Source organism: Aquarana catesbeiana, linkage group LG13 (genome assembly GCF_042186555.1).
Source record: "Aquarana catesbeiana isolate 2022-GZ linkage group LG13, ASM4218655v1, whole genome shotgun sequence".
NCBI lineage: Eukaryota > Metazoa > Chordata > Amphibia > Anura > Ranidae > Aquarana > Aquarana catesbeiana.
Genome location: NC_133336.1, coordinates 84,181,916 through 84,209,625, shown reverse-complemented (window position 1 = coordinate 84,209,625; position 27,710 = coordinate 84,181,916). Strand labels below are relative to the sequence as shown.

General features: G+C 44.9%; 1 protein-coding gene across 1 annotated transcript in view; it reads right to left on the bottom strand.

Moving 5' to 3' along the window:
• Nucleotides 1-918: 918 nt before the first annotated feature.
• Nucleotides 919-27,710, bottom strand: part of MED6 (mediator complex subunit 6) — a 40,813-nt gene continuing 14,021 nt past the window's right edge. The window contains exons 6-8 of the mRNA XM_073610431.1: nt 26,035-26,150; nt 5,590-5,617; nt 919-1,437 (exon numbers count right to left, since the gene is read on the bottom strand). Of these exons, the coding sequence (XP_073466532.1) occupies nt 1,307-1,437; nt 5,590-5,617; nt 26,035-26,150 (275 nt within the window). The 3' untranslated portion in view covers nt 919-1,306. The remainder of the gene's footprint in view (nt 1,438-5,589; nt 5,618-26,034; nt 26,151-27,710) is intronic.

Below are 27,710 nucleotides of genomic sequence, written 5' to 3'. Positions count from 1 at the left end.
CAGCTCCAGGAAGGGTTCTGGTCGTCCCTAACGTCTTCCATTTAAGGATTATGGAGGCCACTGTGCTCTTAGGAACCTTAAGTGCAGCAGAAATGTAACCTTGGCCAGATCTGCCTTTCCATATATTTGTCTCTGAGCTCTTCAGGCAGTTGCTTTGACCTCATGATTCTTATTTGCTCTGACATGCACTGTGAGCTGTAAGGTCTTTATATAGACAGGTGTATGGCTTTCCTAATCAAGTCCAATCAGTATAATCAAACACATCTGGACTCAGATGAAGGTTTAGAACCATCTCAAGGATGATCAGAAGAAATGGACAGCACCTGAGTTATAATATATGAGTGTCACAGCAAAGGGTCTAAATACTTAGGACCATGTGATATTTCAGTTTTTCTTTTTTAATAAATCTGCAAAAATGTCAACAATTCTGTGTTTTTCTGTCAATATGGTGTGCTATGTGTACATTAATGAGGAAAAAAAAAGAACTTAAATGATTTTAGCATATGGTTGCAATATAACAAAGTGAAAAATTTAAGGGGGTCTGAATACTCTGTCCACACTGTATAGATTACCCTTATCTGAGAATATAAAATAAGGACAATTCTAGATACTGTATATTCCAGGTAACTTAGAAAGCATTTTTAAGACATCTGGTTGGTTTGTTGTTCCCCCTCATCTATCCCTCCCACAGTCCCTGGGTCAGACATCGGGCAGTGTTCACTGTTGGGCATTATGTGTTTTTAACAAATGGTGGCTTTTTACAAATGTTGATCGATGTAAGTACTTGTATCTGTAAAATCACATATAGCTGTATTTGTACTTGCAAGGCTCACAATACTCTGCTTATATAATTGTAGATACAACATACCTCTTTTGTTCTCCCGAAGACGTGGACTAATATCGCGATTCAAAAGAAAATGCCACAAAATAAAATAACTTTACTATGGTATTATTAAGCAACGTATAAAGTTATAAATGACTTATTTATAGTTTGCCACATACAAAAACAAAACTCATTTGATTAACTCTGACCCCCACCCCCTCAAAAAATTATGCATAAGGAACACAGACAATATACAGATCTATTTACATTTTTCAGATTTTCTCGCATTCTGCTGCAGCTGATCCCATAGGATATATAAAAAGGTCTTCCTTGAGAGAATGTGGTCAGTCCATAAGTCACTGATGTGGTTGCTTGTAATATGTCATCAGCCAGTTTCTTCAGAACGCCCTTGTGGCCCTTTAAAATATTCTTGATATGCCCATGAAGACAACCTATATACAAGGGGAGCTCTGAAGTCAGCTTCTATTGTAACCTCATTCTCTTCTCTGGTGGACCTTTGGGGGTTGCTCCTTGAGCAGGCTTAACTGGTTCTTTTTCTTCTTGTTTTACCACAACCTCAGCTGGTGGCTCTTGTTCTTTCTTTATCTGTTCAACTAGAAACAACAAAAATACTAGTATAAAATATCTTTATGTAGAAGTATGTGAAAAACTTACAAAGTACTAGTCTAGTTCACAATAGTACAAGTGTTTTAACTTTATTATGTAAAATATACATCAGTTAGAACATAGAGAGGATGTTTGTGACCAGCAGCATAGTTACATAGTCAGGTTGAAAAAAAAAAAAAAAAAAAGACACAAGTCCATCTAGTTGAACCAATAAAAGAGAAAAAAAAAAAAAAAACCATACAATCCCATATACCCACAGTTGATCCAGAGGAAGTCGAAAAACCCCAGCAAATCATGATCCAATTTGCTCCAGCAGGAGAAAAAAATTCCTTCCTGATCCCCCAAGAGGGGGATTTTCCCTGGCTCAACTTTACTTACAAATGTTAGTACCCAGATATATTATGTACATTTAGGAAAGAATCCAGGCCTTTTTTTTAATCGCTTGCCGACCGCCTGCCGTCGGCAGAATGGCTCCCCTGCGTGAATCACCATAGCTGTACGGCGGCCGCTTTCGCGATCGCTCCTGACAGAGCCAGATCGTGTGTTCCTAGTATATAGGAACACCAATCGCTCTCCTCCCCCAGGCAGTCCCATCCCCCTACAGTTAGAACATGCTGAGGAAACACAGTTAACCCCTGATCGCCCCCCAGTGTTAACCCCTTCCCTGCCAGTGGAGGGGGAAAAAAAAATAAAAAATAAAAAAAAATAAATAAAAATCGCAGATCACCGCCATTACAAGTAAAAATAAATAAATAAAAATGCCATAAATCTATCCCCTATTATGTAGATGCTATAACTTTTGCGCAAACTAATCAATATACACTTATTGTGATTTTTTTATTGTGATGTAGATTATATAATCGGCCTAAACTGAGCAAGAAATGTTTTTTTTTTTTTTTTCAAAATTGTCGCTCTTTTTTTTGTTTATAGTGCAAAAAATAAAAACCGCAGAAGTGATAAAATACCAAAGGAAAGCTCTATTTGTGGGGGAAAAAGAAGGTCAATTTTGTTTGGGTACAGCATCGCATGACTGCGCAATTGTCAGTTAAAGCAACGCAGTGCCGTATCGCAAAAAAATTGCCCGGTCAGGAAGGGGGTAAATCCTTCCGGGCTGAAGTGGTTAAAGCAATCTACTGAGTTGGCCAGAATCAGTTCTGGAGGGAGTCTATTCCACATTTTCACAGCTCTTACTGTGAAGAAACCTTTCCGTATTTGGAGATTAAATCCCCTTTCCTCCAGACGTAAAAAGGAGTGCCCCTTCTCCTCTGTGATGACCTTAAAGAGAATAACTCAACACCAAGTTCACTATATGGACCATTTATTTATACATGTTGATCATATCTTCCCTTAATCTCCTCTTCTCAAGAGAGAATAAATTCAGTTCCTTCAATCTTTCCTCATAACTGAGTTCCTCTATGCCTCTTATCGTTTTGGTTGCCTTTATCTGCACTTTCTCCAGTTCCCCGATTATCCTTTTTGAAAACTGGTGCCCAAAACTGAACTGCATATTCCAGATGAGGTCTTTCTAATGATTTGTATGGGGGCAAAATGATCTCTCTCTCTGGAGTCCATACCTCTCTTACTACAAGAAAGGATTTTGCTTGCTTTGGAAACAGCAGCTTGGCATTAATATTAAGCTTATGATCTACCAAAACCCCCAGATTCTTCTCCACCATTGATTCCCCTAGTTGTACCCCCCCTAGTAAGTATGATGCATGCATATTCTTAGCCCCCCCCCCCCCCAAGTTCATAACTTTTCATTTAGCAATATTAAACCACATTTGCCACCTAGCAGCCCAGCAGAGGACTAGAAGCTTCTCCTGCCACTGTTTCCCTGCAGACAGGCTGGGAAAGAGCTGGGTCATGTGACAGCAGTATATTGATTAGGAAAAAAGGTACTAGATTTTTTTTTCAGAAAGCAAAACTGTACTTCAGCATCCTGCAGAAAATCATAATCCCAGATCTGTCTCCATTAGTACAGACATTATAAAAACATATTAGTGAAGTTTGATGTTGGTGCTATAGATATTTCAGACATTTTTCGGCCTCTTAACAGTCTCATTCTTGGGAGAATTTTATGTTCATTTCTTTGAGATCCCAGAACTGTCACAGATCACATCCTGTCCGAGTAAATACAGTGCCTTGAAAAAGTATTCACACCCCTTGAAAATTTTCCACATTTTGTCATATTAAAACCAAAACCGTAAATGTATTTTATTGGGATTTTATATGATAGACCAACACAAAGTGGCACATAATTGTGAAGTGGAAGGAAAAAGATAAACAGTTTTCAAAATTCTTTACAAATAAATATCTGAAAAAAGTGTGGCGTGCATTTGTATTCAGCCCCCGAGTCAATACTTTGTAGAACCACCTTTCACTGCAATTATCGCTGCAAGTCTTTTGGGTAGGTCTCTACCAGCTTTGCACATCTAGAGAGTGACATTTTTGCAAAATAGCTCGAGCTCTGTGAAATTGGATGGCGAGAATCTGAACAGCAATTCTCAAGTCTTGCCAGAGATTCTCAATTGGATTTAGATCTGCACTTTGACTGGGCCATTCTAACACATGAATATGCTTTGATCTAAACCATTCCATTGTAGCTCTGGCTGTATGTTTAGGGCCGTTGTCCTGCTGGAAGCTGAACCTCCGCCCCAGTCTCAAGTCTTTTGCAGACTCGAACAGGTTTTCTTCTAAGATTGCCCTGTATTTGGCTCCATCCATCTTCCCATCAACACTGACCAGCTTCCCTGTCCCTGCTGAAGAAAAGCATCCCCACAACATGATGCTGCCACCACCATGTTTCACTGTGGGGATGGTGTGTTCAGGGTGGTGTGCAGGGTTAGTTTTCCGTCACACATGGCGTTTTGCTTTGAGCCCTTGCACACTGGGGCGGTTTGCAGGCGCTATTGCGCTAAAAATAGCGCCTGCAAACCGCCCCGAAAGTGCAGCTGCTTTCACTCCAGTGTGCAAGCCCCGAGGGCTTGCACACTGGAGCGATGCGCTGCCAGGACGGTAAAAAAAGTCCTGCCAGCAGCATCTTCGGAGCGGTGAAGGAGCGGTGTGTATACCGCTCCTTTACCGCTCCTGCCCATTGAAATCAATGGGACGGCGCGGCTATACCGCCAGCAAAGCGCCTCTGCAGAGGCGCTTTGCGGTGGTATTTAACCCTTTCTCGGCCGCTAGCAGGGGGTAAAACCGCCCCGCTAGTGGCCGCATACCGACGGTAAAACGCCGCTAATAATAGCGGCGTTTTACCGCCGACACCGCCCCCCCGCCCCAGTGTGCAAGGGCTCTTAGGCCAAAAGTTACATTTTGGTTTCTTTCAACAATATATATCTTTCTTTTTGTCACTCTTCCATAAAGGCCAGATTTGTGGAGTGCATGACTAATAGTTGTCCTGTGGAAAGATTCTCCCACCTCAGCTGTGGATCTCTGCAGCTCTTCCAGAGTTACCATGGGCCTCTTTGGCTGCTTCTCTGATTAATGCTCTCCTTGCCCGACCTGTCAGTTTAAGTGGACGGCCAGGTCTTAGTAGGTTTGCAGTTCTGCCATACTCTTTACATTTTTGGATGCTGGCTTGAACAGTGCTCTGTGAGATGTTCAAAGCTTGGGCTATTTTTTTTTTTTACCCTAACCCTGCTTTAAAACTTCTCCACAACTTTATCCCTGACCTGTCTGGTGTGTTCCTTGACCTTCATAATGCGGTTTGTTCACCAAGGTTCTCTAACAAACCTCTGAGGGCTTCACGGAACAACTATATTTATACTGAGATTAAATTACACACAGGTGGGCTCTATTTACTACAATTACGCAAATGCACACCACACTATTCAGATATTTATTTGTAAAAAAAAATTCAAAATCATTTTCCTTCCACTTCACAATTATGTGCCACTTTGTATTGGTCTATCACATAAAATCCCAATAAAATACATTTACGCTTTTGGTTGTAATATGACAAAATGTGGAACATTTCAAGGGGTATGAATACATTTTCAAGGCACTGTAAACTTTCGCAACAGTGCTGGCACACCTCAACTAATTCTCCTACTTGCAGATCTTAGTACCAATTGGACAGAGTCTATGTACTCAGATTTGAGAAGCCCCATGATCTGCTATGTTATGTTTTCACTTACCTGGGACTGGTTTCTCGCCAGGTTTTTGCTGCAATATGGAAAGAGAAAAATTAATCAGAAAGTTAAGAATAATCAGTACCGTCTAAGTTGTTCCTTGCAATACTCAGATAATAAAACTCCTGTCTTCACTGTTCATCATTCTGCTTTTTTAGGCTTCTTAATCTTCACAAATAGTTATTCAAAACATCATTTAAATAAAGAAGAGCATGAAGTTACCTGCCAGAGTAACTTAAAAAGTAGACAATCGTCATCCTTAAAGGGCAACTCCACTTTCTTTGGGAAAAAATAGCAAGTAAAAAATATAGTGTATACAATTGTGACTCAAGTCCTATTATAACCAAATTTTATTAAAAATGACATTTCCTTTTCAATCTGCAGCACCCTAATCTTCTGTAAAATGCAATGTCTATCCGGAGGCCTTCTGTACACAGATGGTGTACAAAGCTCCTCCCAGAAAAGTTATTTCCTGCTTGTGTGATTGACGTACTGATTCTCCCAGAAGTCTGCACTAAGATACAAATTTGATTTTGAGCATCCCCTGCAACAAAAATGTAATTTTTGGTGAGATACTCCCAAAGGGAAATCACGGCTAAAGGGATGCAGAGCTTGCAGCTTTCCTTATTAGAGCCCTGCAGGTGCAGCGGCTGATTGATAATTATAAAACCACTCCCATACAGATTCACTCCACACAAGGACACAGTGTATCCGGAAAGTATTCACAACACTCCTTTTTTTTCCCACATTTTGTTATGTTACAGCCTTATTCCAAAATTGATTCAATTCATCATTTTCCTCAAAATTCTACAAACAATACCCCACAATGACAACGTGAAAGAAGTTTGTTTGAAATCTTTGCAAATTCATAAAAAAAAAAAAAAATCATCTTTCCCCCAATCCTGGCTAGTCTCCCAGCTCCTGCCGCTGAAAAACATACCCACAGAATGCTTCACTGTAGGGATGGTATTGGCCAGGTGATGAGCGGTGCCTGGTTTACTCCAGACATGACGCTTGCCATTTAGGCCAAAAAGAGTTCAATCTTTGATTCATTAGACCAGAGAATTTGGTTTCTCATGGTCAGAGTCCTTCAGGTGCATTTTGGCAAACTCCAGGCGGGCTGTCATGTGCCTTTTAGGGGTGGCTTTCGTCTGGCCACTCTACCATACAGGCCTGATTGGTGGAGTGCTGCAGAAGTGGTTGTTCTTCTGGAAGGTTCTCCTCTCTCCACAGAGAAACGCTGGAGCTCTGTCAGAGTGATCATTGGGTTCTTTGTCACTTCCCTGACTGAGGCCCTTCTCCCCCGACCGGGCAGCCCGCTCTAGGAAGAGTCCTGGTGATTCAAAACGTCTTCCATTTACAGGTGATGGAGGCCACTGTGCTCATTGGGACCTTCAATGCTGCAGAGATTTTTTTGTACCCTTCCCCATATCTGTGCCTCAATACAATCCTGTCTCGGAGGTCTACAGGCAATTCCTTAGACTTCATGGCTTGGTTTGTGCTCTGACATGCATGGTTAACTGTGGGACCTTATATAGACAGGTGTGTGCCTTTCCAAATCATGTCCAATCAACTGAATTTACCACAGATGGACTCCAATCAAGTTGTAGAAACATCTCAAGGATAATCAATGGAAACAGGATGCACCTGAGCTCAATTTTTGAGTATCATGACGAAGGCTGTGAAATACTTATGTATATGGGATTTTTATTAGTTTTTTTATTTTTAAGAAATTTGCAAAGGTTTCAAACAAACTTCTTTCACGTTGTCATTATGGAGTATTGTTTGTAGAAAATAATGAATTTAATCCATTTTGGAATAAGGCTGCAACATAACAAAATGTGGAAGAGTGAAGCGCTGTGAATACTTTCCGAATGCACTGTAGCTATTTCTTCAGAACAACAATAGGTAGGTCACTGCAACAAAGTTTGTTAAAATCCTTGCAATGTACATAGATCAACCAGAGGGGAAGGCTTTTCTCAACAAAAGTGGAGTTTCTCTTTAAATTATTTTTTATTAAGAAGGGGAAAAGTATTAAGCAGATTTTTTTTTTCTTCATAGAACACATCATGAGGATGCATTTAAAAAATGCATAGCAATTCATCCAGTAAAAGTGGATGTACACTTGTTTTGTGCGAGTACATGCAATTATTCTCTGAGGAAAAAAAAAAACCCTGATTGTAATCATCTGAATATAACCTGGTATCAGCCTCTTGCAGGCCCTGTATATCAGGGCTGGAGTGTGAGAGGAAGAAGCAGTACAAAAAGCCAATCAGTTCATTTGCTGACAAGAAGCATGCTGAAAGGACAGAGCAGAGTGACAGAGATGAGCTCATCATTGTGCTGCTTCTTCCTGCACTGTCCAGTCTCAGGCTTGGCAGGTCCAAGACAACCTGGGCTCAGATTTAGTAGGTTAAATATCAATGGCTGAGGACATCTAGCAGCAGAAAAAAAAAAAAAAAAAAAAAAAAGGTACTGTGAGGAAGATCTCTGGATTGAAGATGCATAGTGCAGAAAAGTTGGATTTTTATAACAGCTTACCTGTAAAATCCTTTTCTTTGAAGTACATCACGAGACACAGAGCCATAGTAGTTACTATGTGGGTTACAGGCCACCTTCAGGTGATGGACACTGTCACACCCTAAGACAGCTAGTCCACTCCCTATATAACCCCTCCCACTACTGGGAGTACCTCAGTTTTTGTAGCAAAGCAATACACATGTATACCAGAAAGAAGGGAGGGACCTCTGTGTCCCATGATGTACTTCAAAGAAAATGATTTTACAGGTAAGCTGTTATAAAAATCCTATTTTCTTATTGTACATCACAGGACACAGAGCCATAGTAGTTACTATGTAGGATATCCCATAGCAATGCCAACTAAAGGGAGGGAGACACAACAAAAGTAGGGCATCATGAGACCAGAGGACTTATACTGCTGCCCGCAGCACACTGCGCCCAAAGGCGATATCCTCATGACCTTTTACATCTACTTGATAGAATCTGGTAAACAAATGGACTGAAGACCGAAGTTGCGGCCTTGCAGATTTGAGCCATGGAGGCTTGGTGATGCACTGCCCAGGAAGTACTAACAGCCCTGGTGGAGTGCGCTTTAATATGAAAAGGTGGAACTTTTCCTCTTTAAACCATAAGCTTGAACAATCACTTGTCCAATCCATTTAGAAATAGTAGATTTTGATGCTGCCTGTCCTCTTTTAGGACCTTCAGGCAACACAAACAAAACATCCGTTTTGAGGCCTTTAAGAAGACCTTGACTGCTCTCACCACACCAAGAGAATGTAGTGACTTTTCTTCCGCAGAACAGGGTTCTGGGAAAAAAAGAAGGTAGAACAATATCCTGGTTTAAATGAAAACCTGACACTACCTTTGGTGGAAAATTAGGACGGGAACGCAATACAACCTTATGCTTGTGAATAATTAAATATGGCTCTTTAGAAGAAAGAGCAGCCAACTCGGATACCCTTCTTGTAGAAGATATGGCTAGAAAAACTAGTTTCCTTGACAAAAAGGACCAAGGGAATATGTTGTATTGGCTCAAAAGGCTGCTTCTGTAATGCCGACAGGACTAAATTCAAGTCCCAAGGGTTCAGGGGTACCACCTAACCGGAGGATTAAGCCGCGTTACCCCCTGAATAAAGCTACGAACCAAAGAGTGTGAAGCAAGTGGTCGCTGAAATAATACTGATAAGGACGAAACCTGGCCCTTGATAGTACTCAAGACCAGTTTTATTTCTAATCCCATCTGTAGAAAGTCAAGGATTCTACCTATGACATATTTCCTGGGGTGCCAACCCGTGGATTCACACCAGAAGACATATGCCTTCCAGACTCTATAATATATGACTCTGGAGGCCGGGTTCCTTGCATTAACCAGAGTAGACACCACTGAACCTGACAGCCCACGCTTCTTCAGAATGTGGGTCTCAATAGCCAACCCGTAAATTTAGTGTTTGTAAAGTAGGGTGGAATGCCGGACCTTGCGAGAGAAGGTCTGGCCCTGGCGGTAGGGTCCATGGGTCCCCTACCGCCATCTTTACGATCTCTGCACACCAAGTTTTCCTGAGCCACAAGAATCACCAACTTCCCTTCCTGCTTGATCCTGCGAATAAGTCATGGACGCAGGCAGAATAGGAGGGATTGCATAAATCGGTGAGAACAGATTCTACGGGAATAGCAAGGCATCTGTTCCGCATGGTAGCGGATCCTTTGTTCTTGACACAAAGTGGTCTATTTCTTTGTTGAACCTGGACGCAAACATATCTACGTCTGGGATCCCCCATCTTTGACATATTGACAGGAAGATATCAGGGTGAAGGAGCATCTCCTGGGAACAACTGCTGGCGACTCAAGTAGTCCACCTGCCAATTCTCTATTCCTAGAATGAAGACTGCCGATAGGCAAAGCACATCATTTTCTGCCCAAGATAGGATATGATTCACCTCTCTCTGGGCCGCACAACTTCTTGTGCCCACTGGGGGATTTATATAGGCCATTGCTGTGGCATTGTCGGATTGAATCCTGGCAGGACAATTCCGTAAACTGAACGTTCAGGCCCTCAGGACCAAGTACTCTGCCTGAATTTCTAGAATGTTAATGGGCAAGGCCATTTCTGATCTGGGCCACTTCTCTTGGACAGTTGCCTCTGCTAGGACTGCTCCCCAACCCAAAAAAGGTTGGCATATGTTGTTACCACTTCCCAGATAACTGAAGGAAGGATTTTTCCCTTTGCAGATTTTTGATTATTAACCATAAACTGAGGCTCCGGCACATCTTTGGAGTCAGACACATTGGGAAATCTAGAGCTTGAACCCTTTTGTTCCAAGCCGATAGGATACTGTTTGCAGCAGTCTCGAATGAAACTGAGCATAAGGAACGGCGTCAAACGAAGCCACCATCTTTCCCAACAACCTCATGCAAAGCTGAATAGAAGAATTCATCTTGCTTCAACCACCTGAATCAGTTCCTTTATGGTGCTGATCTGGGTGTATATTATCAGACCCTAGTATTTTAGCCTTCTTCATGGTTTTAAGGAAGGTTTCTTCTAGGTTGAGAATCCAACCAAGGTATTCCAGATAGTTGAATGTGGTGACCATACATTGGTCTAAGCGGGCTACCGACTGGTCTATCAAGAACAGATCGTCTAGGTAAACTGTAATTGTTATACCTTGGGCCCTTAATCTGGCTAGAGGAGGGGCCAGAACCTTTGTAAACACTCAAGGTGCAGTAGCTAGACCAAAAAGCAGAGCTACACACTGAAAACGAAGATTTTCTACCTTGAAAAAGTAGACATTACTGGTGAGCGAGGAAATAGGCACATGGAGGTATGCATCTTTGATGTCGATTAGAGCCAGAAGTTCTTCTCCTTGTAGGATGGAAACAACTGATTGGATTGACTCCATGCGAAAATAAAACCTTAGTTAGATTTACCGGTAACGGTATTTCTACGAGTCTTTCAGGACAGCACCTGGAGAGAGTGCAGCTCCACCCACTTTCCCAGGAAACACTGCAGTCAGGTTTCTTTAAATACCGGACGCTTCCACCATGGTCTCAGTTGTTCATAGAGTACCTCCAGCCATGCTGAAATTAGATAAGCAGAACACAGCAATAACATCCACATTTTGTAATACCATTAGGGCGGGTCATCGGCGCTGTCCTGAAAGACTCGTAGAAATACCGTTACCGGTAAGTCTAACTAAGGTTTTCTCCCTTCGTCTTTCAGGACAGCACCTGGAGATGAGAGAGTACTTACTCTAGGGTGGGACCACCGCCTGCAGGACTTTCCTGCCGAACTATTGTTCCGATGCTGATATCAAGTCCAACCTGTAGTGGTGGGTGAAGGTGGAGAAACTTGTCCACATGGCCGCTTTACAGATCCGACCTGGAGAAGCCCCTGTTCTTTCCGCCCAGGACGTTGCTACTGCCCTTGTTGAGTGGGCCACTACCCCTGAAGCTCTATAGGCTTCACTGATGGCCATTCTCAGCCATCTACCTATAGTGTTTTTGGAAGCACTATACCCTTTACGTGGTCCAGAGAATAGAACAAAGAGAGAATTTGATTTGTTGAAATCTTTCGTTATTTCTATATAGTGTAGTAAACACCTTCTCACGTCCAGGGTATGGAAAGACTTCTCTTTAGAACTGGATGGTGTAGGGCAAAAGGTAGGGAGAATTATTCTTGTGCCCTATGAAATGCTGTTGGAACTTTTCGCAGAAAATCCGGATCAGTTTTTAGCACTACCCGGTCTGGAAATATATAACAGAAAGGTTCTTTTATAGATAGAGCTTGAAACTCGCTTACCCTTCTAGCTGATGTAACTGCTACTAAAAGAACTAGTTTTAGCGACCATAATTTGATTGTCGCTTCCTCTAGCGGTTCAAAAGGTCTTTTGATCAAACCTTGTAGAACCGATAAGTCCCATTTTGGAAAAAATTTAAAAAGGTATTGGCCTAGCTCTGGCCAATGCCTTAAAAAATCTAATAATAAGCAGCTCCTGAGATAGCTGTCCCTCAAGGAAAACCGATAAAGCGGCTACTTGGACCTTCAGGGTATTAGCTGCCAACCCCAACTACATGCCTTCATGGAGGAACTCTAATGCCCCATACACACGGTCGGATTTTCCGACGGAAAATGTGTGATAGGACCTTGTTGTCGGAAATTCCGAACATGTGTAGGCTCCATCACACATTTTCCATCGGATTTTCCGACACACAAAGTTTGAGAGCAGGATATAAAATTTTCCGACAACAAAATCAGTTGGCGGAAATTTCGATCGTGTGTACACAAATCCGACGGACAAAGTGCCACGTATGCTTAGAGTAAATAAAGAGATGAAAGCTATTGGCCACTGCCCCGTTTAGAGTCCCGACGTACGCATTTTACGTCACTGCGTTCAGAATGATCGGATTTTCCGACAACTTTGTGTGACCGTGTGTATGCAAGACAAGTTTGAGCCAACATCCGTCGGAAAAAATCCTAGGATTTTCTTGTCGGAATGTCCGAACAAAGTCCGACCGTGTGTACGGGGCATAAGACTGAAAGCATTTCCTGAGGTGAGAACTTTTTAGTCGTGCACTAGGAAATAAACCGCTTCCATGTCTTAAAATAAATTGCTCTGGTAACCTTTTTTTCGGCTACGTAAAAGGGTTGAGACCAGTCTATCTGAAAAACCTTTTCTTTTTAGGATCTGCTCCTTAGTAACCACCCTGTCAGTCTGAGGTGCTTGATATTTGGATGATGAAGGGGTCCCTGGGTTAGGAGATCTTTCCACAGTGGAAGAACCCAGTAAGGTTCCACCACCATCCTCTGTACAGTTGCAAACCAAGCCCTTTGGGCCAAAAAGGAGCCACTAGAATCATACTCGTGGCCTATTTTTGTAGTTTCTTTAATACTAAAGGGATCATTTGAAAGGGGGGAAAGGCGTAGCACAAGTGGAAGTTCCATGGTTGTGCCAGCGCATCCAATCCTCTTGCTTGATCTTGCCCGTTTAGTGAAAAATAGGCCTTCACCTTTGTATTTTTATGGGATGCGAATAGATCTATTTGAGGAGCTCCCCATTTTTCTATTAATCTTTGGAATACTTCTGTGTTCAGACTCCACTCTGCTTCTAGTATCCTTTCTCTGCTCAGAAAGTCTGCTACTAGATTCAGATCTCCCTTCAGGTGCACTGCTGTTAGGGACCTCAGGTTGTTTTCTGCCCAGGATAGAATCTGGAGGGCTGAGGATAGTAACACCCTGCTTCTTGTGCCTCCTTGTCTTGTTATATATGCCACTGCTGTGGCGTTGTCTGACAAAACTTGGACATGGTGACCCTGGACTAGTTTTTCGAAGGCCCATAGTCCTTGGAGAATAGCCCCTAGTTCCCTCCAATTGGAGGATCTCCTGGCTTCCCTCTCTGTCCAATTCCCCTGAGCCATCTGTCCTTCCAGGTGGGTGTCCCAACCCCAAGAACTTGCATCCGTTGTTAACCTCCTCTCCAAGGGAAAACACCAAAGCAGGCCCCTGTCCAGGTTTGAGTAGCTCCTCCACCACCAGAGTTTCCTCTGAACTTGAGGGGGCATTTTTATCAATTTTTCTGGGGATTCTCCATAGGACCAATTTCTTAGGTTTGCCTGCTGGAGATCCCTTGCGTGGAAACGTGCCCACTGTAACGCTGGTATTGATGCAGTGAGGAGTCCCAAGACTGACATAGCTGCTCTGATGGAAATTGACAGGTTTGTCTGGGTCTTTTTTACGGCATTCTGAACCTTCTCTATCTTTTCCTCGGGGAGAAAGAGTCTCTCCTGTATGGAATCGATGGTATATCCCAGGAATTTTATTGTCTGAGATGGAATCATATTTGATCTTTCCTTGTTTATTATCCAGCCAAGACCCTCCAAGTGTCTCTCTGTCCTTTCCAGATCCTTCTCTAATAGATCCTTTGTTTTGGCAAAAATTAGAATATCGTCTAAGTATGGAACAATCGATATTCCTTCTACTCTTAGGGGGGCTAAGGCCTCTGCTATGATCTTTGTGAATATCCTCGGAGAGGATGACAGCCCGAAAGGAAGAGCTCTGAATTGAAGATGTAAGATTGAGTCTCCCATCTTGACCGCAAACCTTAGGTGTTTTTGGGATGCTGGTGCTATAGGCACATGGAGATATGCATCCCTCAGATCTATGTATGCCATAAAACAGTTTGGGGTCAGGAGACCCTTTACTGAGAAGATCGTGTCCATTTTGAATTTCTTGTACCTGATAGATCTGTTGATCTATCAGGTTCAGAATTAATCTGAATTTGCCTGAAGGCTTCTTTACCAGGAATGTGAGTGAATAGCACCCCTGTTCTACTTCTTTCGGAGGAACATTTATGATTACCCTCTGTTGAATCAATTCCTGTAGGATTGATGTAATTGCTACAGATTTCTCTGGGTCTCAGGGAGCCTGGGTTGCGTAAAAACGCACAGATGGGGGTTGAGAGAATTCCAGTCTGTAACCCTCCATTATTGTTTTGAGGATAAACGGACTGTCTGCTATCGTCTTCCACTGTGAAAAGAAGGTTTGTAACCTTGCTCCCACAGTCGGAGGACAGTCACTGGCTTTTTGTATTTGTGGTAGGGGGGCGAAATAGTACTCCTGACTTGCCCCTCCCTCTCCGAGACCTCCATGGTTTTTTGTAACCTGTCTCTTTCGTGTCCGGGATTTTCCGAAAAGCACGAAAATTTTTATTGCCTTGAAGGATCACCTTTTTCTTTATAGGGAATGCCTTTTTCTTGACAGCCGTTCTATCAAGTATGGCTTCAAGACCCGGGCCAAATACCAAATCTCCCTCAAAGGGTAGACCGCATAATTTGGTTTTGAGGCTGTATCCCCGGTCCATGTTTTGACCCATAAAGCTCTACGAGTTGAGTTTATTAAAGCTGAGGATCTGGCTGACATTCTAACTGATTCAACCGAAGCATCTGCTATGTACCCCACTGTTTTTAGTAGTACCGGCAGTGTATCCAACAGATCCTTATGGGCTTTCAACTGTTCCAGCCAGTGCTCCAAGTTCCTATAGGGAGTCTGCCCTCTTATCCATGGTATCTTTTAGGATACCCATATCCTCAAACGCAAGGTCAGTGTTGCTTGATACTTGAGAAAAAGCTGCGTCAAGCTTTGGTTTTTTGTTCCGTTTGAGGGATCCGTTTGAGGGATCTTGAAAAGAAAGGGGCTCTCTCCGGGTCCTTCCATTCTCTTTTTATAGTTTCCGATAGAAACTTATGCACTGGGAAATTCCTGTGTTTCACTTCACCCATGCCTTCGAACATCTTATCATGTAATGACAACTGGGTTTTATCCTCTGTGATGTTTAGGGTAGTGTGGATAGTTTTTAGAAGATCATCCACCTCCTCTAGGGATAATTTATATCGAGAAGAAGGAGAAGAAATCTCTCTCTCTTCTTCCACTTCTTCTTCAGAGTTTGGGGAAACACTACGCTCTTCATCCTCCGAGTCACTGCCCCCTCTGGATGCAGAAACAGATGAATGAGAACGGGGTACCGTACTGCCACTTGCAGCTGGGCGTTTATCCAGATAGGACCGGAACAACTCAAAAGGTGTCCACCAGTTCCTTCCGGAAGAAGTTTAGTAATTCTCCTTGTTGAGTCGCAGGTGTAGCAGGAGTGGTTTCCTCCTTAACTATATCTGCAATACAGGACCTGCATAATATCTTGGTCCAGGACTCTCTAAGTACATTTTTACATGACAGGCATTTCCTTTTAGCAGGAGGGGAGGAATGTTTGGTCTTTTCTTTAGCTTTCTGAAATGCACCAAAAAATAATTTTCCTCCATTTAGCTTGTATCTAAATCATAGATAAACATAGATAACCCTAGATAAACATGCTGCAAAAATAGAGGAGTTAACACTTTAACCCCTGTGCCTTGCTACCACAGCAAGTGAATCCTCCCACAGATCCACTTTTAAGAGGATAATCATTCTTCCTGTTTACAATACACAGGAAGAGTGATTTGCAGGCTTCCAAATTCCCCCATAGAATTTTTAGGAAGGGAAGTAATATAAATATATGCCCATAGAATAAAAGGACAGAGACCACTGTCCCCGCTTACCTGGGCCTGGCTGACTGGTGTGGCTCCTGCCACTGCTGTTTGTTCGTCCTCCATTGCTGCAAGGTCTACAGCGGTGTCTGCATTTTTATTTGATTTTCCTGGTCCGCTCGGCGCTGCGAGGGCCGGAAATGACGTCAGCCATGATACCTCCCCCTCCTCCGGCGTTCCAGTGGCTGGAACCGGAAGCCGCGTCGCGCCGCTAGAAGACCCGCCCCTGGCCGGAATGACACGCTTGCCATCGAAACCCGGAAGGCATGAGGCTCTGGGGATGTAGGAGACGCCGTTCGTTTCTCCTTATCCGTGCCGCCGGTCTATAGGAGCGGGGACCTCCAGCAGCCTGGCTCTCGCCGAGCATGAAGAGGAGGGGGTGCCAGAGTATCCAACAACACGTGAGGGAGGATGCTGGGCTGGCCTTGAAAAAAGAAAAACGTATACACCGGTATGCCCCATACTCTCCCCACCTGGAGAAAGCTTAGCACACCCCTGGTTCCCTGCAGTGCTTCCACCATGGCGGAGGAAACACTACAACTGAGGCCATGGTGGAAGCGTCCGGTCTTTAAAGAAAACTGACTGTAGTGTTTCCTGGGAAAGTGGGTGGAGCTGCGCTCTCTCCAGGTGCTGTCCTGAAAGACGAAGAGTGAAAGAGCGATTATATTCAGGAATCAAATTTGATTTTTGAGACCCAGAATGTCCATTCGGTTTTGGCACCGTGAAACCAAGCCCCAACCCCTGCTCTTACATGGGGACCACCATGACCACTTTTTGCCAAAAGATGGTCCAATGCTTGAAAGAAAGACTTTTTTCTCTGGATCCTTAGGAATGTTTGATCTGAGAAAAACAAGGAGACGGGAACTCTTGGAACTCCAGTTTGTACCCTGGAGCTATTGAGGAAGTCCCCCATCTGTCTCGACACTCTTCCTGCCAGATCCTTGAGAACTGCCGAAGTATTTCCCCTACTCGTGCAAGGGGGGGCGCCTCCTCATAAGGAGGCCTTAGTATCTTGTAGGTTTCCTCCCCCAAGACCTCTTTTGTCCCTGGGGTTGACCCCGAGGATTACCTTTTGAACTTGACGGCGGAGGCCGTCGTGACTGCTTGGAGGCTGATGCCCCTGGCACAGGAGAAGGAGCTCGTTAAAATGAAATACGTTTACTCCTTTTCTTAAATGGCAAAGGGGTACTTTCCACTAGAATTTCTTTGGATGTATTACCCAGATCATCCCCAAACAGCCGTTTCACTGCAAAAAGGAAGACTAGCCATTAGCTTCTTGCATGTCGCTTAGCGAAGGGAGCAAGGCCTGAAGGATAAAATCTCTCATAGCAACTATTGCAAACATAAAGCTGTTAGTAGCTTGCCAGATCCTGGGCCTGCTGAACAGGATAACCTTGAGCACCTGTTTAAACTGGTCTCTCAACGATTAACCAATTACTGTCAGCGCAGTGTGAGACACTCAATCTACCAGAGAAAAAAAAAGTGTTTTTTGTTTTTTTAATAGGAATTCCAACTTTTTGTCCTTTGGATCCCTAAGCATTTGAGAACTGTCTGCTGGACAAGTCTAACTTTTATTCACAGAGGATATAGCAGCGTTAATTGCTGGTATACCCCACTTTTAGTGAATTTTTTCCTCAGAATAAAGTGTGAAAAAAACTTTTTAGGAGGGAAAAAATACTTATCTGGGTGAACCACTCAGATACAAAAAGCTTTTCCAGCAATGAATTGACAGGAAAGGCATGGACAGCTTGTGGACGCTTTATTGAACCCAAACACTCAGTTAAGGGTACATAAATGTGGAGCGGACCATTCAGCAAGAAATTGCACCATCAATCTTACAGATTGTGAAGCTGATCCCCCCGCATTTGACACCTCAGAAGAGTCGTCATCAGCCTCACCACAATCCCCTGAGGGAATTCATCTTCTCCCATCCCCAGTTCCTCAGTTTGAGGGTCCTGGGTAATGGAAGAGAACCTGTCGCATTTTGTCCCACACTGGGATGCAATTAAAGCCGCTAACCTTTTTTTTTTTTTTTTCAATCCTATCATGGCTGAGGAAAAAAGACCTTTTTGTAACATAAACAGGGGCTGCAGTGTTGAAAACAGTTGCAAACATTTCATGGCCCAGATGCTCACTCTGACCTCTCAGGGGAGGATGCCATTGTAGAGATGAGTAGGCTTTCCAGAGCTTGAGGGAGACCCTTTTAGCCTTTTTTTGGGGGGGTCTTTCAATCCCCTCTTCTGACCTTAGCCTGATGCACAAAAGCAGAGTTACTATCAGAAGAAATCGCATCCACTGCTTGAGCAATAGTCCAGCCACTGCCGCTGCTATTAACGCTCAGCCTGATGCTTTTAGTAAATGTGTCAGGGAATGCCTGTGTCACCAACCTCTTATATGCCCCTTTTTGCTATTGTGTCCCTCCGACATCTGCAGCCAGCAAAAAATGGAGCTTTTAAACATACTCCCGCGCTGGACGACGCAACGCTGCGCTAAGCCCCACCCCCTTCCACCACACTGCGGGCTCCCCCTATCAAAAGTGGATATTCCCGCGTGAGCGTGGGCCTCCGATCCGACGTGATCGGCGTGTGTGTGTGTGTGTGTGTGTGTGTGTGTGTGAGATGGTGAGGAGGAGACCTGAGACAAGCCGCCGTGCAGGGGCAGTGAAAAAACAGAGAAGTATCGCCAATTGTTTTTGGCTTCTCCCTTGCAGGAAGAGGGGGAGAGCTTTGTCCAGGTGGGGGGTGTTTCGTTAAATCGGCAGACGTCCAGTCCTATCACTCCATCATGGGAGAGCACTGTGCTCACAGTAACACCGCTGTATGGGAAGCCAGCCGCAGTGGAGGAATCTCAAAGCAAAGCTCGGAGTGCAGATGATCAGAAGACAAGGAAGGTAATGCGACGCGTTTCACGAGCATGCGCGCTGCGGATGGAACGTCAGCCATGCTCCTTTGTCAAGCTGACTGGCAGGACCATAGGCATCATTATAAAGTGTATACAAGGGAAGGGGGAGGGGCAAAAAGCAAAGCAAAGACCCAGTCACTGACAGTCACCAGCTCTCTGTACCCTGAAGACCGAGAGCGGAGTAATCAGTGGTGTTTGATCACTCAGTTCTAGGTCTTGGGTCTTAAAGATGTCAGGGGGACATATGCTGCATATATATATAAAATATTAAACATAAGTGGCTATACTGTTTAAAATCAAGTAATAAACAGCCTCTTCCTGCTCTGCACTGTACCGTTAATCAGAGAGTCGTTAAAGGCCAATCATTTGACTGCCGAAAAGTGTAATGCTGCTGCAGTGGGGGGGGGGGGGGGGGGATAGGAATGAAAGACTGTGCTGAAAAAGGAAAGATTAGGGAGAGAGATGAAAAAGGCAGAAGTGACAGGACAAACTCTGCTGCTCCCCTTTGCTATGAGCAAGCACTGTCAGCTATTGGTCAGCCTTCCCGTCTAGCTGAACAAAGACATACACTTAAGGCTGGATATACACACATTTTAACTGCAAAAAGTGACAGCTTTTGAGACTAAGGATAGAAAGAGTTTTTTACAGAAGTGAGTGCTCTGGACTTCAACAAAATGGCAGCCTCCAGCAAGAGGAAACAGTAGCAATGCTGGAGGCAATTTACAGCACACACTAATTTAATAATGGTAGCATAATGATTAAAGTGTAATGTATTTTTTTTTGTTAAAAGAACATTAATTGTTATCAAACTGTTATGGGTAAAGTTCCTGCCTTAAAGTGATTGTAAGGGTTCGTTTAAAAAAAAAAAAAAAAAGAAAAAAAAAAAAACACCACACACACAACAAACATGTAATACTTACATCCACTGTGCAGCTCGTTTTGCACAAAGTGGCCCCGAACCTGCTCTTCTGGGGTCCCCCGGCAGCTCTTGCGGCTCCTCCCTGCATCAGATAACCCCCTGGGAGAAGCGCTCTCCTGGGGGATTACCTTGCGGGCACGCTCCTGAGTTCAGCATTCGGTGTCCATAGAGGCCGAATGCAGGACTCTGCGCCGCGTCATTGGATTTGACTGACAGCAGTGGGAGCCAATGGCTGCGCTGATATCAATCTATCCAATCAAGAGCCAAGAACCCTGGGCAGAGAGACAGCCCAGTGGCTCAAGTTCCAGGGCTCAGGTAAGAAAAATAGGATTTTTTAAAACAGCTTACCTGTAAAATCCTTTTCTTTCGAAGGACATCACGGGACACAGAGCCACAGTAATTACTGATGGGTTATATAGGTATCACTGGTGATTGGACACTGGCACACCCTATCAGGAAGTTCAACCCCCTATATAATCCCTCCCCCTTGCAGGGATACCTCAGTTTTGTAGCCAAGCAATATAGTGTATTAGAAGAGGGGCGGGACCTCTGTGTCCCGTGATGTCCTTCGAAAGAAAAGGATTTTACAGGTAAGCCGTTTTAAAAAATCCTATTTTCTTTCTCGAACATCACGGGACACAGAGCCACAGTAATTACTGATGGGATGTCCCAAAGCAATGCTACCTGAGGGGGGGGAACCACGACCAAGTAGGGTGCAATCAGACCTGAGGACCCTGTACCGCTGCCTGCAGCACACTACGCCCAAAGGCGATATCCTCATGCCTTCTCACATCCACCTGATAGAATCTGGTGAATGTATGAACTGAAGACCAGGTTGCGGCCTTGCAGATTTGAGCCATAGAGGCCCGGTGATGCACTGCCCAAGAAGCACCAATAGCCCTTGTGGAATGTGCCCTGATCTGAAACGGAGGAATCTTCTGTTTCAAACCGTAAGCTTGAATGATCAAGGAATCTGACTTATTGGTTCAAAAGGCCGTTTCTGTAACACAGCCAGGACCAAATTCAAGTCCCAGGGGTTTAGGAGCGCTTTAACCGGAGGATTAAGACGCATCACCCCCTGCATAAAGTTTCGGACCAAAGAATGCGAAGCAAGTGGCCGCTGAAATAATATTGATAAAGCAGAGACCTGGCCCTTGATGGTACTCAAGGCCAGCTTCATCTCTAATCCCATCTGTAGAAAATCAAGGATTCTACCTATGACATATTTCCTGGGATGCCAACCTTTGGATTCACACCAGGTTATATAAGCCTTCCAGACTCTATGATAAATCATCCTGGAAGCTGGCTTCCTTGCATTAATCAAGGTAGATATGACAGGACCTGAGAGCCCACGACTCTTCAGAACGTGGGTCTCAATAGCCAAACCGTCAAATTTAGCGTTTGTAAGGCAGGATGGAACACTGGACCTTGAGATAACAGGTCTGGGCGTTCCGGTAGTGTCCACGGGGAACCTACCGTCATCCTTACTATTTCTGCATACCAAGTCCTTCTGGGCCAAGCGGGGGCCACCAGAAGTACCGACTTCCTTTCCTGCCTGATCCTGCGAAGGAGTCGTGGTATTAGCAGAATAGGCGGGAATGCGTAAATCAGTGAGAACCGATGCCACGGAATCACCAACGCATCCGTCCCGCATGCAAGAGGATCTTTTGTCCTTGCCACAAATCTGTCTATCTTTTGTTGAATCGGGATGCGAAGAGATCTACATCTGGAACCCCCCATCTTTGGCATATGGCCCAAAAGACGTCGGGATGCAGAAACCATTCCCCTGGAAGTAACTGCTGGCGACTTAGATAGTCCGCCTGCCAATTCTCTATTCCCGGGATGAAAACTGCCGATATGCATGGCACATGCATCTCTGCCCAGACTAAGATCTGGTTCACCTCTTTTTGAGCAGCTCGGCTCCGGGTGCCTCCCTGATGATTGACATAAGCCACTGCTGTGGCATTGTCGGACTGGATCCTGACTGGACAACCCCGTTGCCTGATAGTCCAGGCCTTTAGAGCTAGATGTATCGCCCGGATCTCCAGAATGTTGATGGGTAAGGTCCTCTCTGTCTTGGACCATACCCCTTGGACCGCAGCCTGTTCCAGAACTGCTCCCCAACCTGACAGACTGGCATCTGTTGTTACCACCGTCCAGGTAACCGGTAGAAAGGATTTCCCCTTCTGCAGGTTTTCGGGTATGAGCCACCAATTGAGGCTCTGACGCACCGCATGCGACAGGTGCATCGGAAAGTCTAATGCCTGAACCTTCTTGTTCCAGGTCGACAGAATACTGTGTTGCAGCATTCTTGAGTGAAACTGAGCATAGGGAACTGCTTCGAATGAAGACACCATCTTCCCTAGTAGCCTCATACAAAGGCGGACTGAGGGACCCTTCTTGGTCCTTACTGTCAGAATCAGCTCTCTCAAAGCAGTGATCTTTGCCTGGGGTAGAAATATTTTCTCCTGGCTTGTATCTATAATCAGACCTAAATACTCCAGTCTTCTTACTGGTTTTAGGAAAGACTTTTCTAAGTTGAGGATCCAACCCAGGTGTTCTAGATACCTGACTGTGGTCCTCAAGTTTCCATTCCAAGAGGCTACCGACCGGTCTATCAAGAGCAGGTCGTCTGGGTATGCTATGACAGCTATACCCTGAGCCCTTAATCTGGCCAGAGGAGGAGCCAAGATCTTTGTGAACACTCGAGGTGCAGTGGCTATCCCGAAAGGCAGAGCCACAAACTGGAAATGGCGCCCTCCTACCTCAAAGCGCAGAAACTTCTGATGAGCAGGAAAAATGGGCACATGCAGATATGCATCTCTGATGTCTATTGATGCCAGAAATTCTCCTCCCTGCAGGGTGGGAACTACTGTTCGAATTGATTCCATGCGGAAGGATTGAATCCTTAGGAATCGGTTCAGATCCCTTAAGTCCAAAATGGGCCTGACATCCCCATTTGGCTTTTGGACCGTAAAAAGGTTGGAACAGAAGCCCAATCCCTGGTCCTTTGCCGGAACTATCATAATGACCTCCTGCGACAAAAGTCGCTCTAACGCTAGAAGGAGCGACTGCTTCTTCTCTGGGTCTCTGGGAACATTTGATCTGAGGAACCGAGGAGAAGGGAATTCCTGAAACTCCAGCTTGTACCCTAAGGTTACCGTGGAGACTACCCATCTGTCCTGGAAGTCCTCGTGCCAGAGCTCTGAGAACTGTCGCAGTCTTCCCCCCACTCGAGTGAGCGGGGGCGCCCCCTCATGCAGAGGTCTTAGTGTTTTGCCAAGTAGGCTTCTTTCCCCAGGACTTCTTTTGTCCCTGGGGTTGACTCTTGTCTCTGGACCCCGATGGAGGCGGCCATCGAGACTGCCTGGAGGCTGAAGCCCCCCGGCGCTGGGGAAAGAGTCCATTTGAAAGAGGGACGCTTACTCTTCTTCTTGACAGGTAAGAGAGTGCTTTTCCCACAAGAGATTCTCTTGATATAGTTATCCAAGTCCTCTCCAAACAACCTTGCACCACGAAATGGAAACCCAGCCAGTAGCTTCTTACATGGTGCTTCGGCTGACCAATTTTTCAACCATAGGATTCTACGTATATGCACCAACCGCAGTGAAAGACGGGAGGTTTGCACGATAGAATCTCTAATGGCGTCAACCACAAAGCATAAGGCCGCTGGAAGGTTAGCAAACCCCTGGGCCTGCTGTTCAGGTAATACTTTGATGACCTGCTTAACATGGTCTCTTAAGTATTGACAGACTCCAATCGCTGCTACTGCAGGTTGGGCCACTGATCCTGCTAAGGAGAAAACATCCTTCAATAGGGATTCCATCCTCTTATCTACAGGATCCCTGAGCATCTGAGCATTGTCTACAGGACAAGTCAGGCTATTATTTACGGAGGAAATGGCGGCATCAATAGCCGGTATTCCCCACATTTTAATAAACTTTTCTTCCATCGGATAAAGTGTTGAAAACTTTCTCGGTGGAAAAAAACGTTTGTCTGGGTGATCCCACTCAGAATAAATGAGCTTTTCAAGTAAAGTATGAACAGGAAAAGCATGTGCTGCTTGGAAAGGTTTCAGTGACCCCAAAGCAGAAGAGGATTCTTTAGCAGTTTCAGGTATGGGCAACTTAAATGTGGAGCGGACCAATCCAGTGAGGATCTGCACTAAGACTTTCTCCTCTTGGGAAGTCGCAGAGGGTCCCTCTCCACCTGATTCCCCCGAAGAGGAATCATCCGTCCCATCCCGATCCTCTGAAAGGGATTCATCTCCTTTATCCCAGAGCTCCTCTGTCTGAGGGTCTTGGGGAACAGAGGAAAGCCTAGTGCGTTTTCTTCCACTGAGTGAAGACGTAATCACGGCCATTAATCTTTCCTCTAGACCATTAATGGTTGAGGAAAAAACCTCTTGTGTAATATATACAGGGGCTGAAGTGCCAGAGGCAGGTGTAGCCCCTGACCCCGATGGCTCTCCCCGGCTAGCCGTCCCTGGCCCATCTTTAGGGGGGGAGGATGCTGCCGACAGGGGGCCCTCAGAACCTGAACGAGATCCCCTAGTGTCTCTGGCTCCTGGGGTGCTTGAACCTCTTCTACCCATAGTGCAAAGCAACAAGGTGTGAGGTATACAAATGAACACTGCCCGCTGAGCGATGTAGTCTGGCTAAAAGCCTTGCTACCCAATGCTCAGTCTGGTGTTACTTCAGTAAATGCTGCCTAGGAGAATGCCTGTGTCCCACCTTACATGCGACCGTCAGCTCTGTGTCTCTCAGAAGGCTGAGTGCACCTGTACAGAGTGCCTTTAATAGCCTGCAGCTGGCCTGAGTGGGAGTCTAAGCACTCTGGGCTGACGTCCCGCCCCCTCCTCTACCGCCCCCCCCCCCTCCAGTTTTGAAAAAAACGAGCGCTTCCTGCACTGCCGAATCTCCTGTCATGCTTCTGGAGAAAGGCTGGGGGGGGGGGGGGGGATGAGGAGGGAGGCTGGTAACAAGATCTGCCTGAATGGCTATCTTCAGAGATGGTGGCCATTAGGCCGCAGAGCCCGGGTGGTATAACCACTTTCTAGACCCCTGTGGCCCCTCTCTAGCCTGGGGGGGAACATTCAAACATGAGAAATCCCCCCTTCCACCTTACCTGTTTGCAGCCTGCTTGAGACGCTGGGACATAATCAGCGATTACAACACCTGAGACAGAGTCAGCATGTGCAGGTTTGTGCTCTTGGCAGCCCCCGGTGGTCACAATAGGCATAGCATGCATTTACCTTAAAGGAGAAAAGCCACTAGAACTCAAAAATTCTGTGGAATCTCCTCTTACCTTATCCAGCCGCAGGGTGCTGTTTACACAGACCCAATCTTCACCTCTCACGGTGGGCTCCGTTTGAAAAAACCATCAGAGACTGGGGCCCCCATCAGTAGGGGGATCCAACAGTTCTGGGACCGTAAAGCACCTCACCAGAAATTAGGAAGTTTAAAGCCATTTTCTGATCTGCGGGGTCCAGCTCTCTAAAAAGAGAAGCATTACAGGTAAAACCTCGTTTCTTCGGACACGAGGCCCGGGTACCATTCAATTCGGCCATGAAAAGACACTTTGAATGGATCCGGTTCGCCTGGCTTGCCCCAGTATAGGATATAGGATATTCCCTTTGGAGCTCAGCACAGGACATCTTTACACGTCCATCACCTAAGACACTGGCGTAAAAACTGAGGTATCCCTGCAAGGGGGAGGGATTATATAGGGGGTTGAACTTCCTGATAGGGTGTGCCAGTGTCCAATCACCAGTGATACCTATATAACCCATCAGTAATTACTGTGGCTCTGTGTCCCGTGATGTTCGAGAAAGAAAACGGGGGGGCTGGGGGGCCGCTCACTGCCAGGTGTTTTTTCACCTTAATGCATAGGATGCATTAAGGTGAAAAAACACGTAGGTTTACAACCCCTTTAAGTTATATCCAGCACGGTTTCAAAATAACTTACAGAAGGTAAAAGGAGATCCAGTAGGAGTCATGGTAACAAAAAATGTGCACTGCCCAACTATTTTCATTTACCTGGACAACCTTTGGTGGGAACTTTTGCCTGAGGTCAAGTAACAATGCATCTACCCTCTGTCTCTGGAAGAAGGAGCTGGCTTCTTCTTTCTTTTTAGCTTTTGGTTTGGCCTTGTCTGCAAATTCAAGAAAGGAAAATCAGCCATTGATTTAGCACAGACTGCATTCTTCACAGGCAAAAATAAAACGTAGTTCAGAATCCGAAAAAGAACATCTATTAAAAAGGATCAGTCCACACAAAGTTCTTATTTCAATTTTTGGATGATGCTGGAGGGTTGAGTCAGCCTGCATTGTTTTTTTTTTTTTTTGTTTTTTTTATATCTCTTATTTAGTTGAGTGGCAACAATACTTAGGTTTACAGATCCATCCACCTGCGACAAAATCACTAATGTCAATTTTTTTTTTTTTTACACTAGAAAAGTTTGATTTATTGAGCTGCAGAAGGCTGCATAAAGCTACAGAGTATGGGAGCACAGCCGGGAGCTATGGCACAGACATCTCAGCCAGAAGAGGCCAATGCTTGAATCGTCTCACTAGCATCTGTCTAAGTGTTGGTTCACACTAGTGCGGTCTGCGATATCGCATGCGATTAGCTCCACACTGCAGTGCAAATCACGTGCGATGTCCGTGCAATGCGATTTCAACCATACAGATAGTATGGCTGAATTTGCATCCCATTTGGACCAAACTCGCACAGGACCCTTTTTTTGGTACACACCAGAATCGGATCGCATGGGTGTTCACCTCCATGCGATCCAATTCATGTCCAACCTGTCAGTTCGCAGTGCGATATGCGAGCAGAAATGTGGGTGTCGTTAACATTGTATTGACACTCCCCAGCAGTTTGCATATGGCAGTGTGAACTGCCGTGTGAGTCGGGCGCGATGTGGGAACCCGCAGTGGATTCGCAGGGTTCCCGCATCGCACAATGTTGAAAAATTATTTTGCTGCTCACTGGAAAAGAGGTAACAAAACACTAAATCATGCAACTATATACTACCAGAATCAAGTACAGAAAATTACAGTAGTTCCAGCACGTGGGCCTTTTAACAGTTTACATATCCTACCTCAAACACATGGGTAACATTTACTTTTGTAATTTCTGTTGTGGCTGTCAGAGATACAAGGGTCCTGTCTGATTAGATAATGTGGGCTTAGCTTTAAGGATAACTTCACCTTTCTGAACATGTTACCCCTGTATTTAGGGTGTAACATGTTCAACAACCAGAAACCTCCCCTGGCATCTCTTTTTCTGGGGCCCTCCACCAGTGCCCTCAGCTCCTCCTTTTCTCCAAATGCCCCCTCAGCAAGCTTGTGCTGAAGGGGCACCCATGCCGGTGCACTCCAAGCTGGGCTGTGTGCGTCCACAGACACTGCTACCTCCTCACAGGATTTGACTGACAGCAGCAGGAGCCAGTGAGAGCAGGAAGAGGAAAGAGAAGAGCTGCAGCCAGGCACAGTGCTTGATCGATAGAGGGCTCAGGTAAGTGTTTAGAGTGGGGGTTGGTAGAAGAAGAGCTAGGGGAAGTTTTTTTTTTTTTTACCTTAATACAGAGAACATTAGGGTAAAAAAAAAGTGTTCATCTAATAAGACTAAATGCATTTAAACTACAGCAACTTATGGTAACAAATTAGTTTATGTATTGCTATGAATAGGTTAAATTGATGGGGGGTAA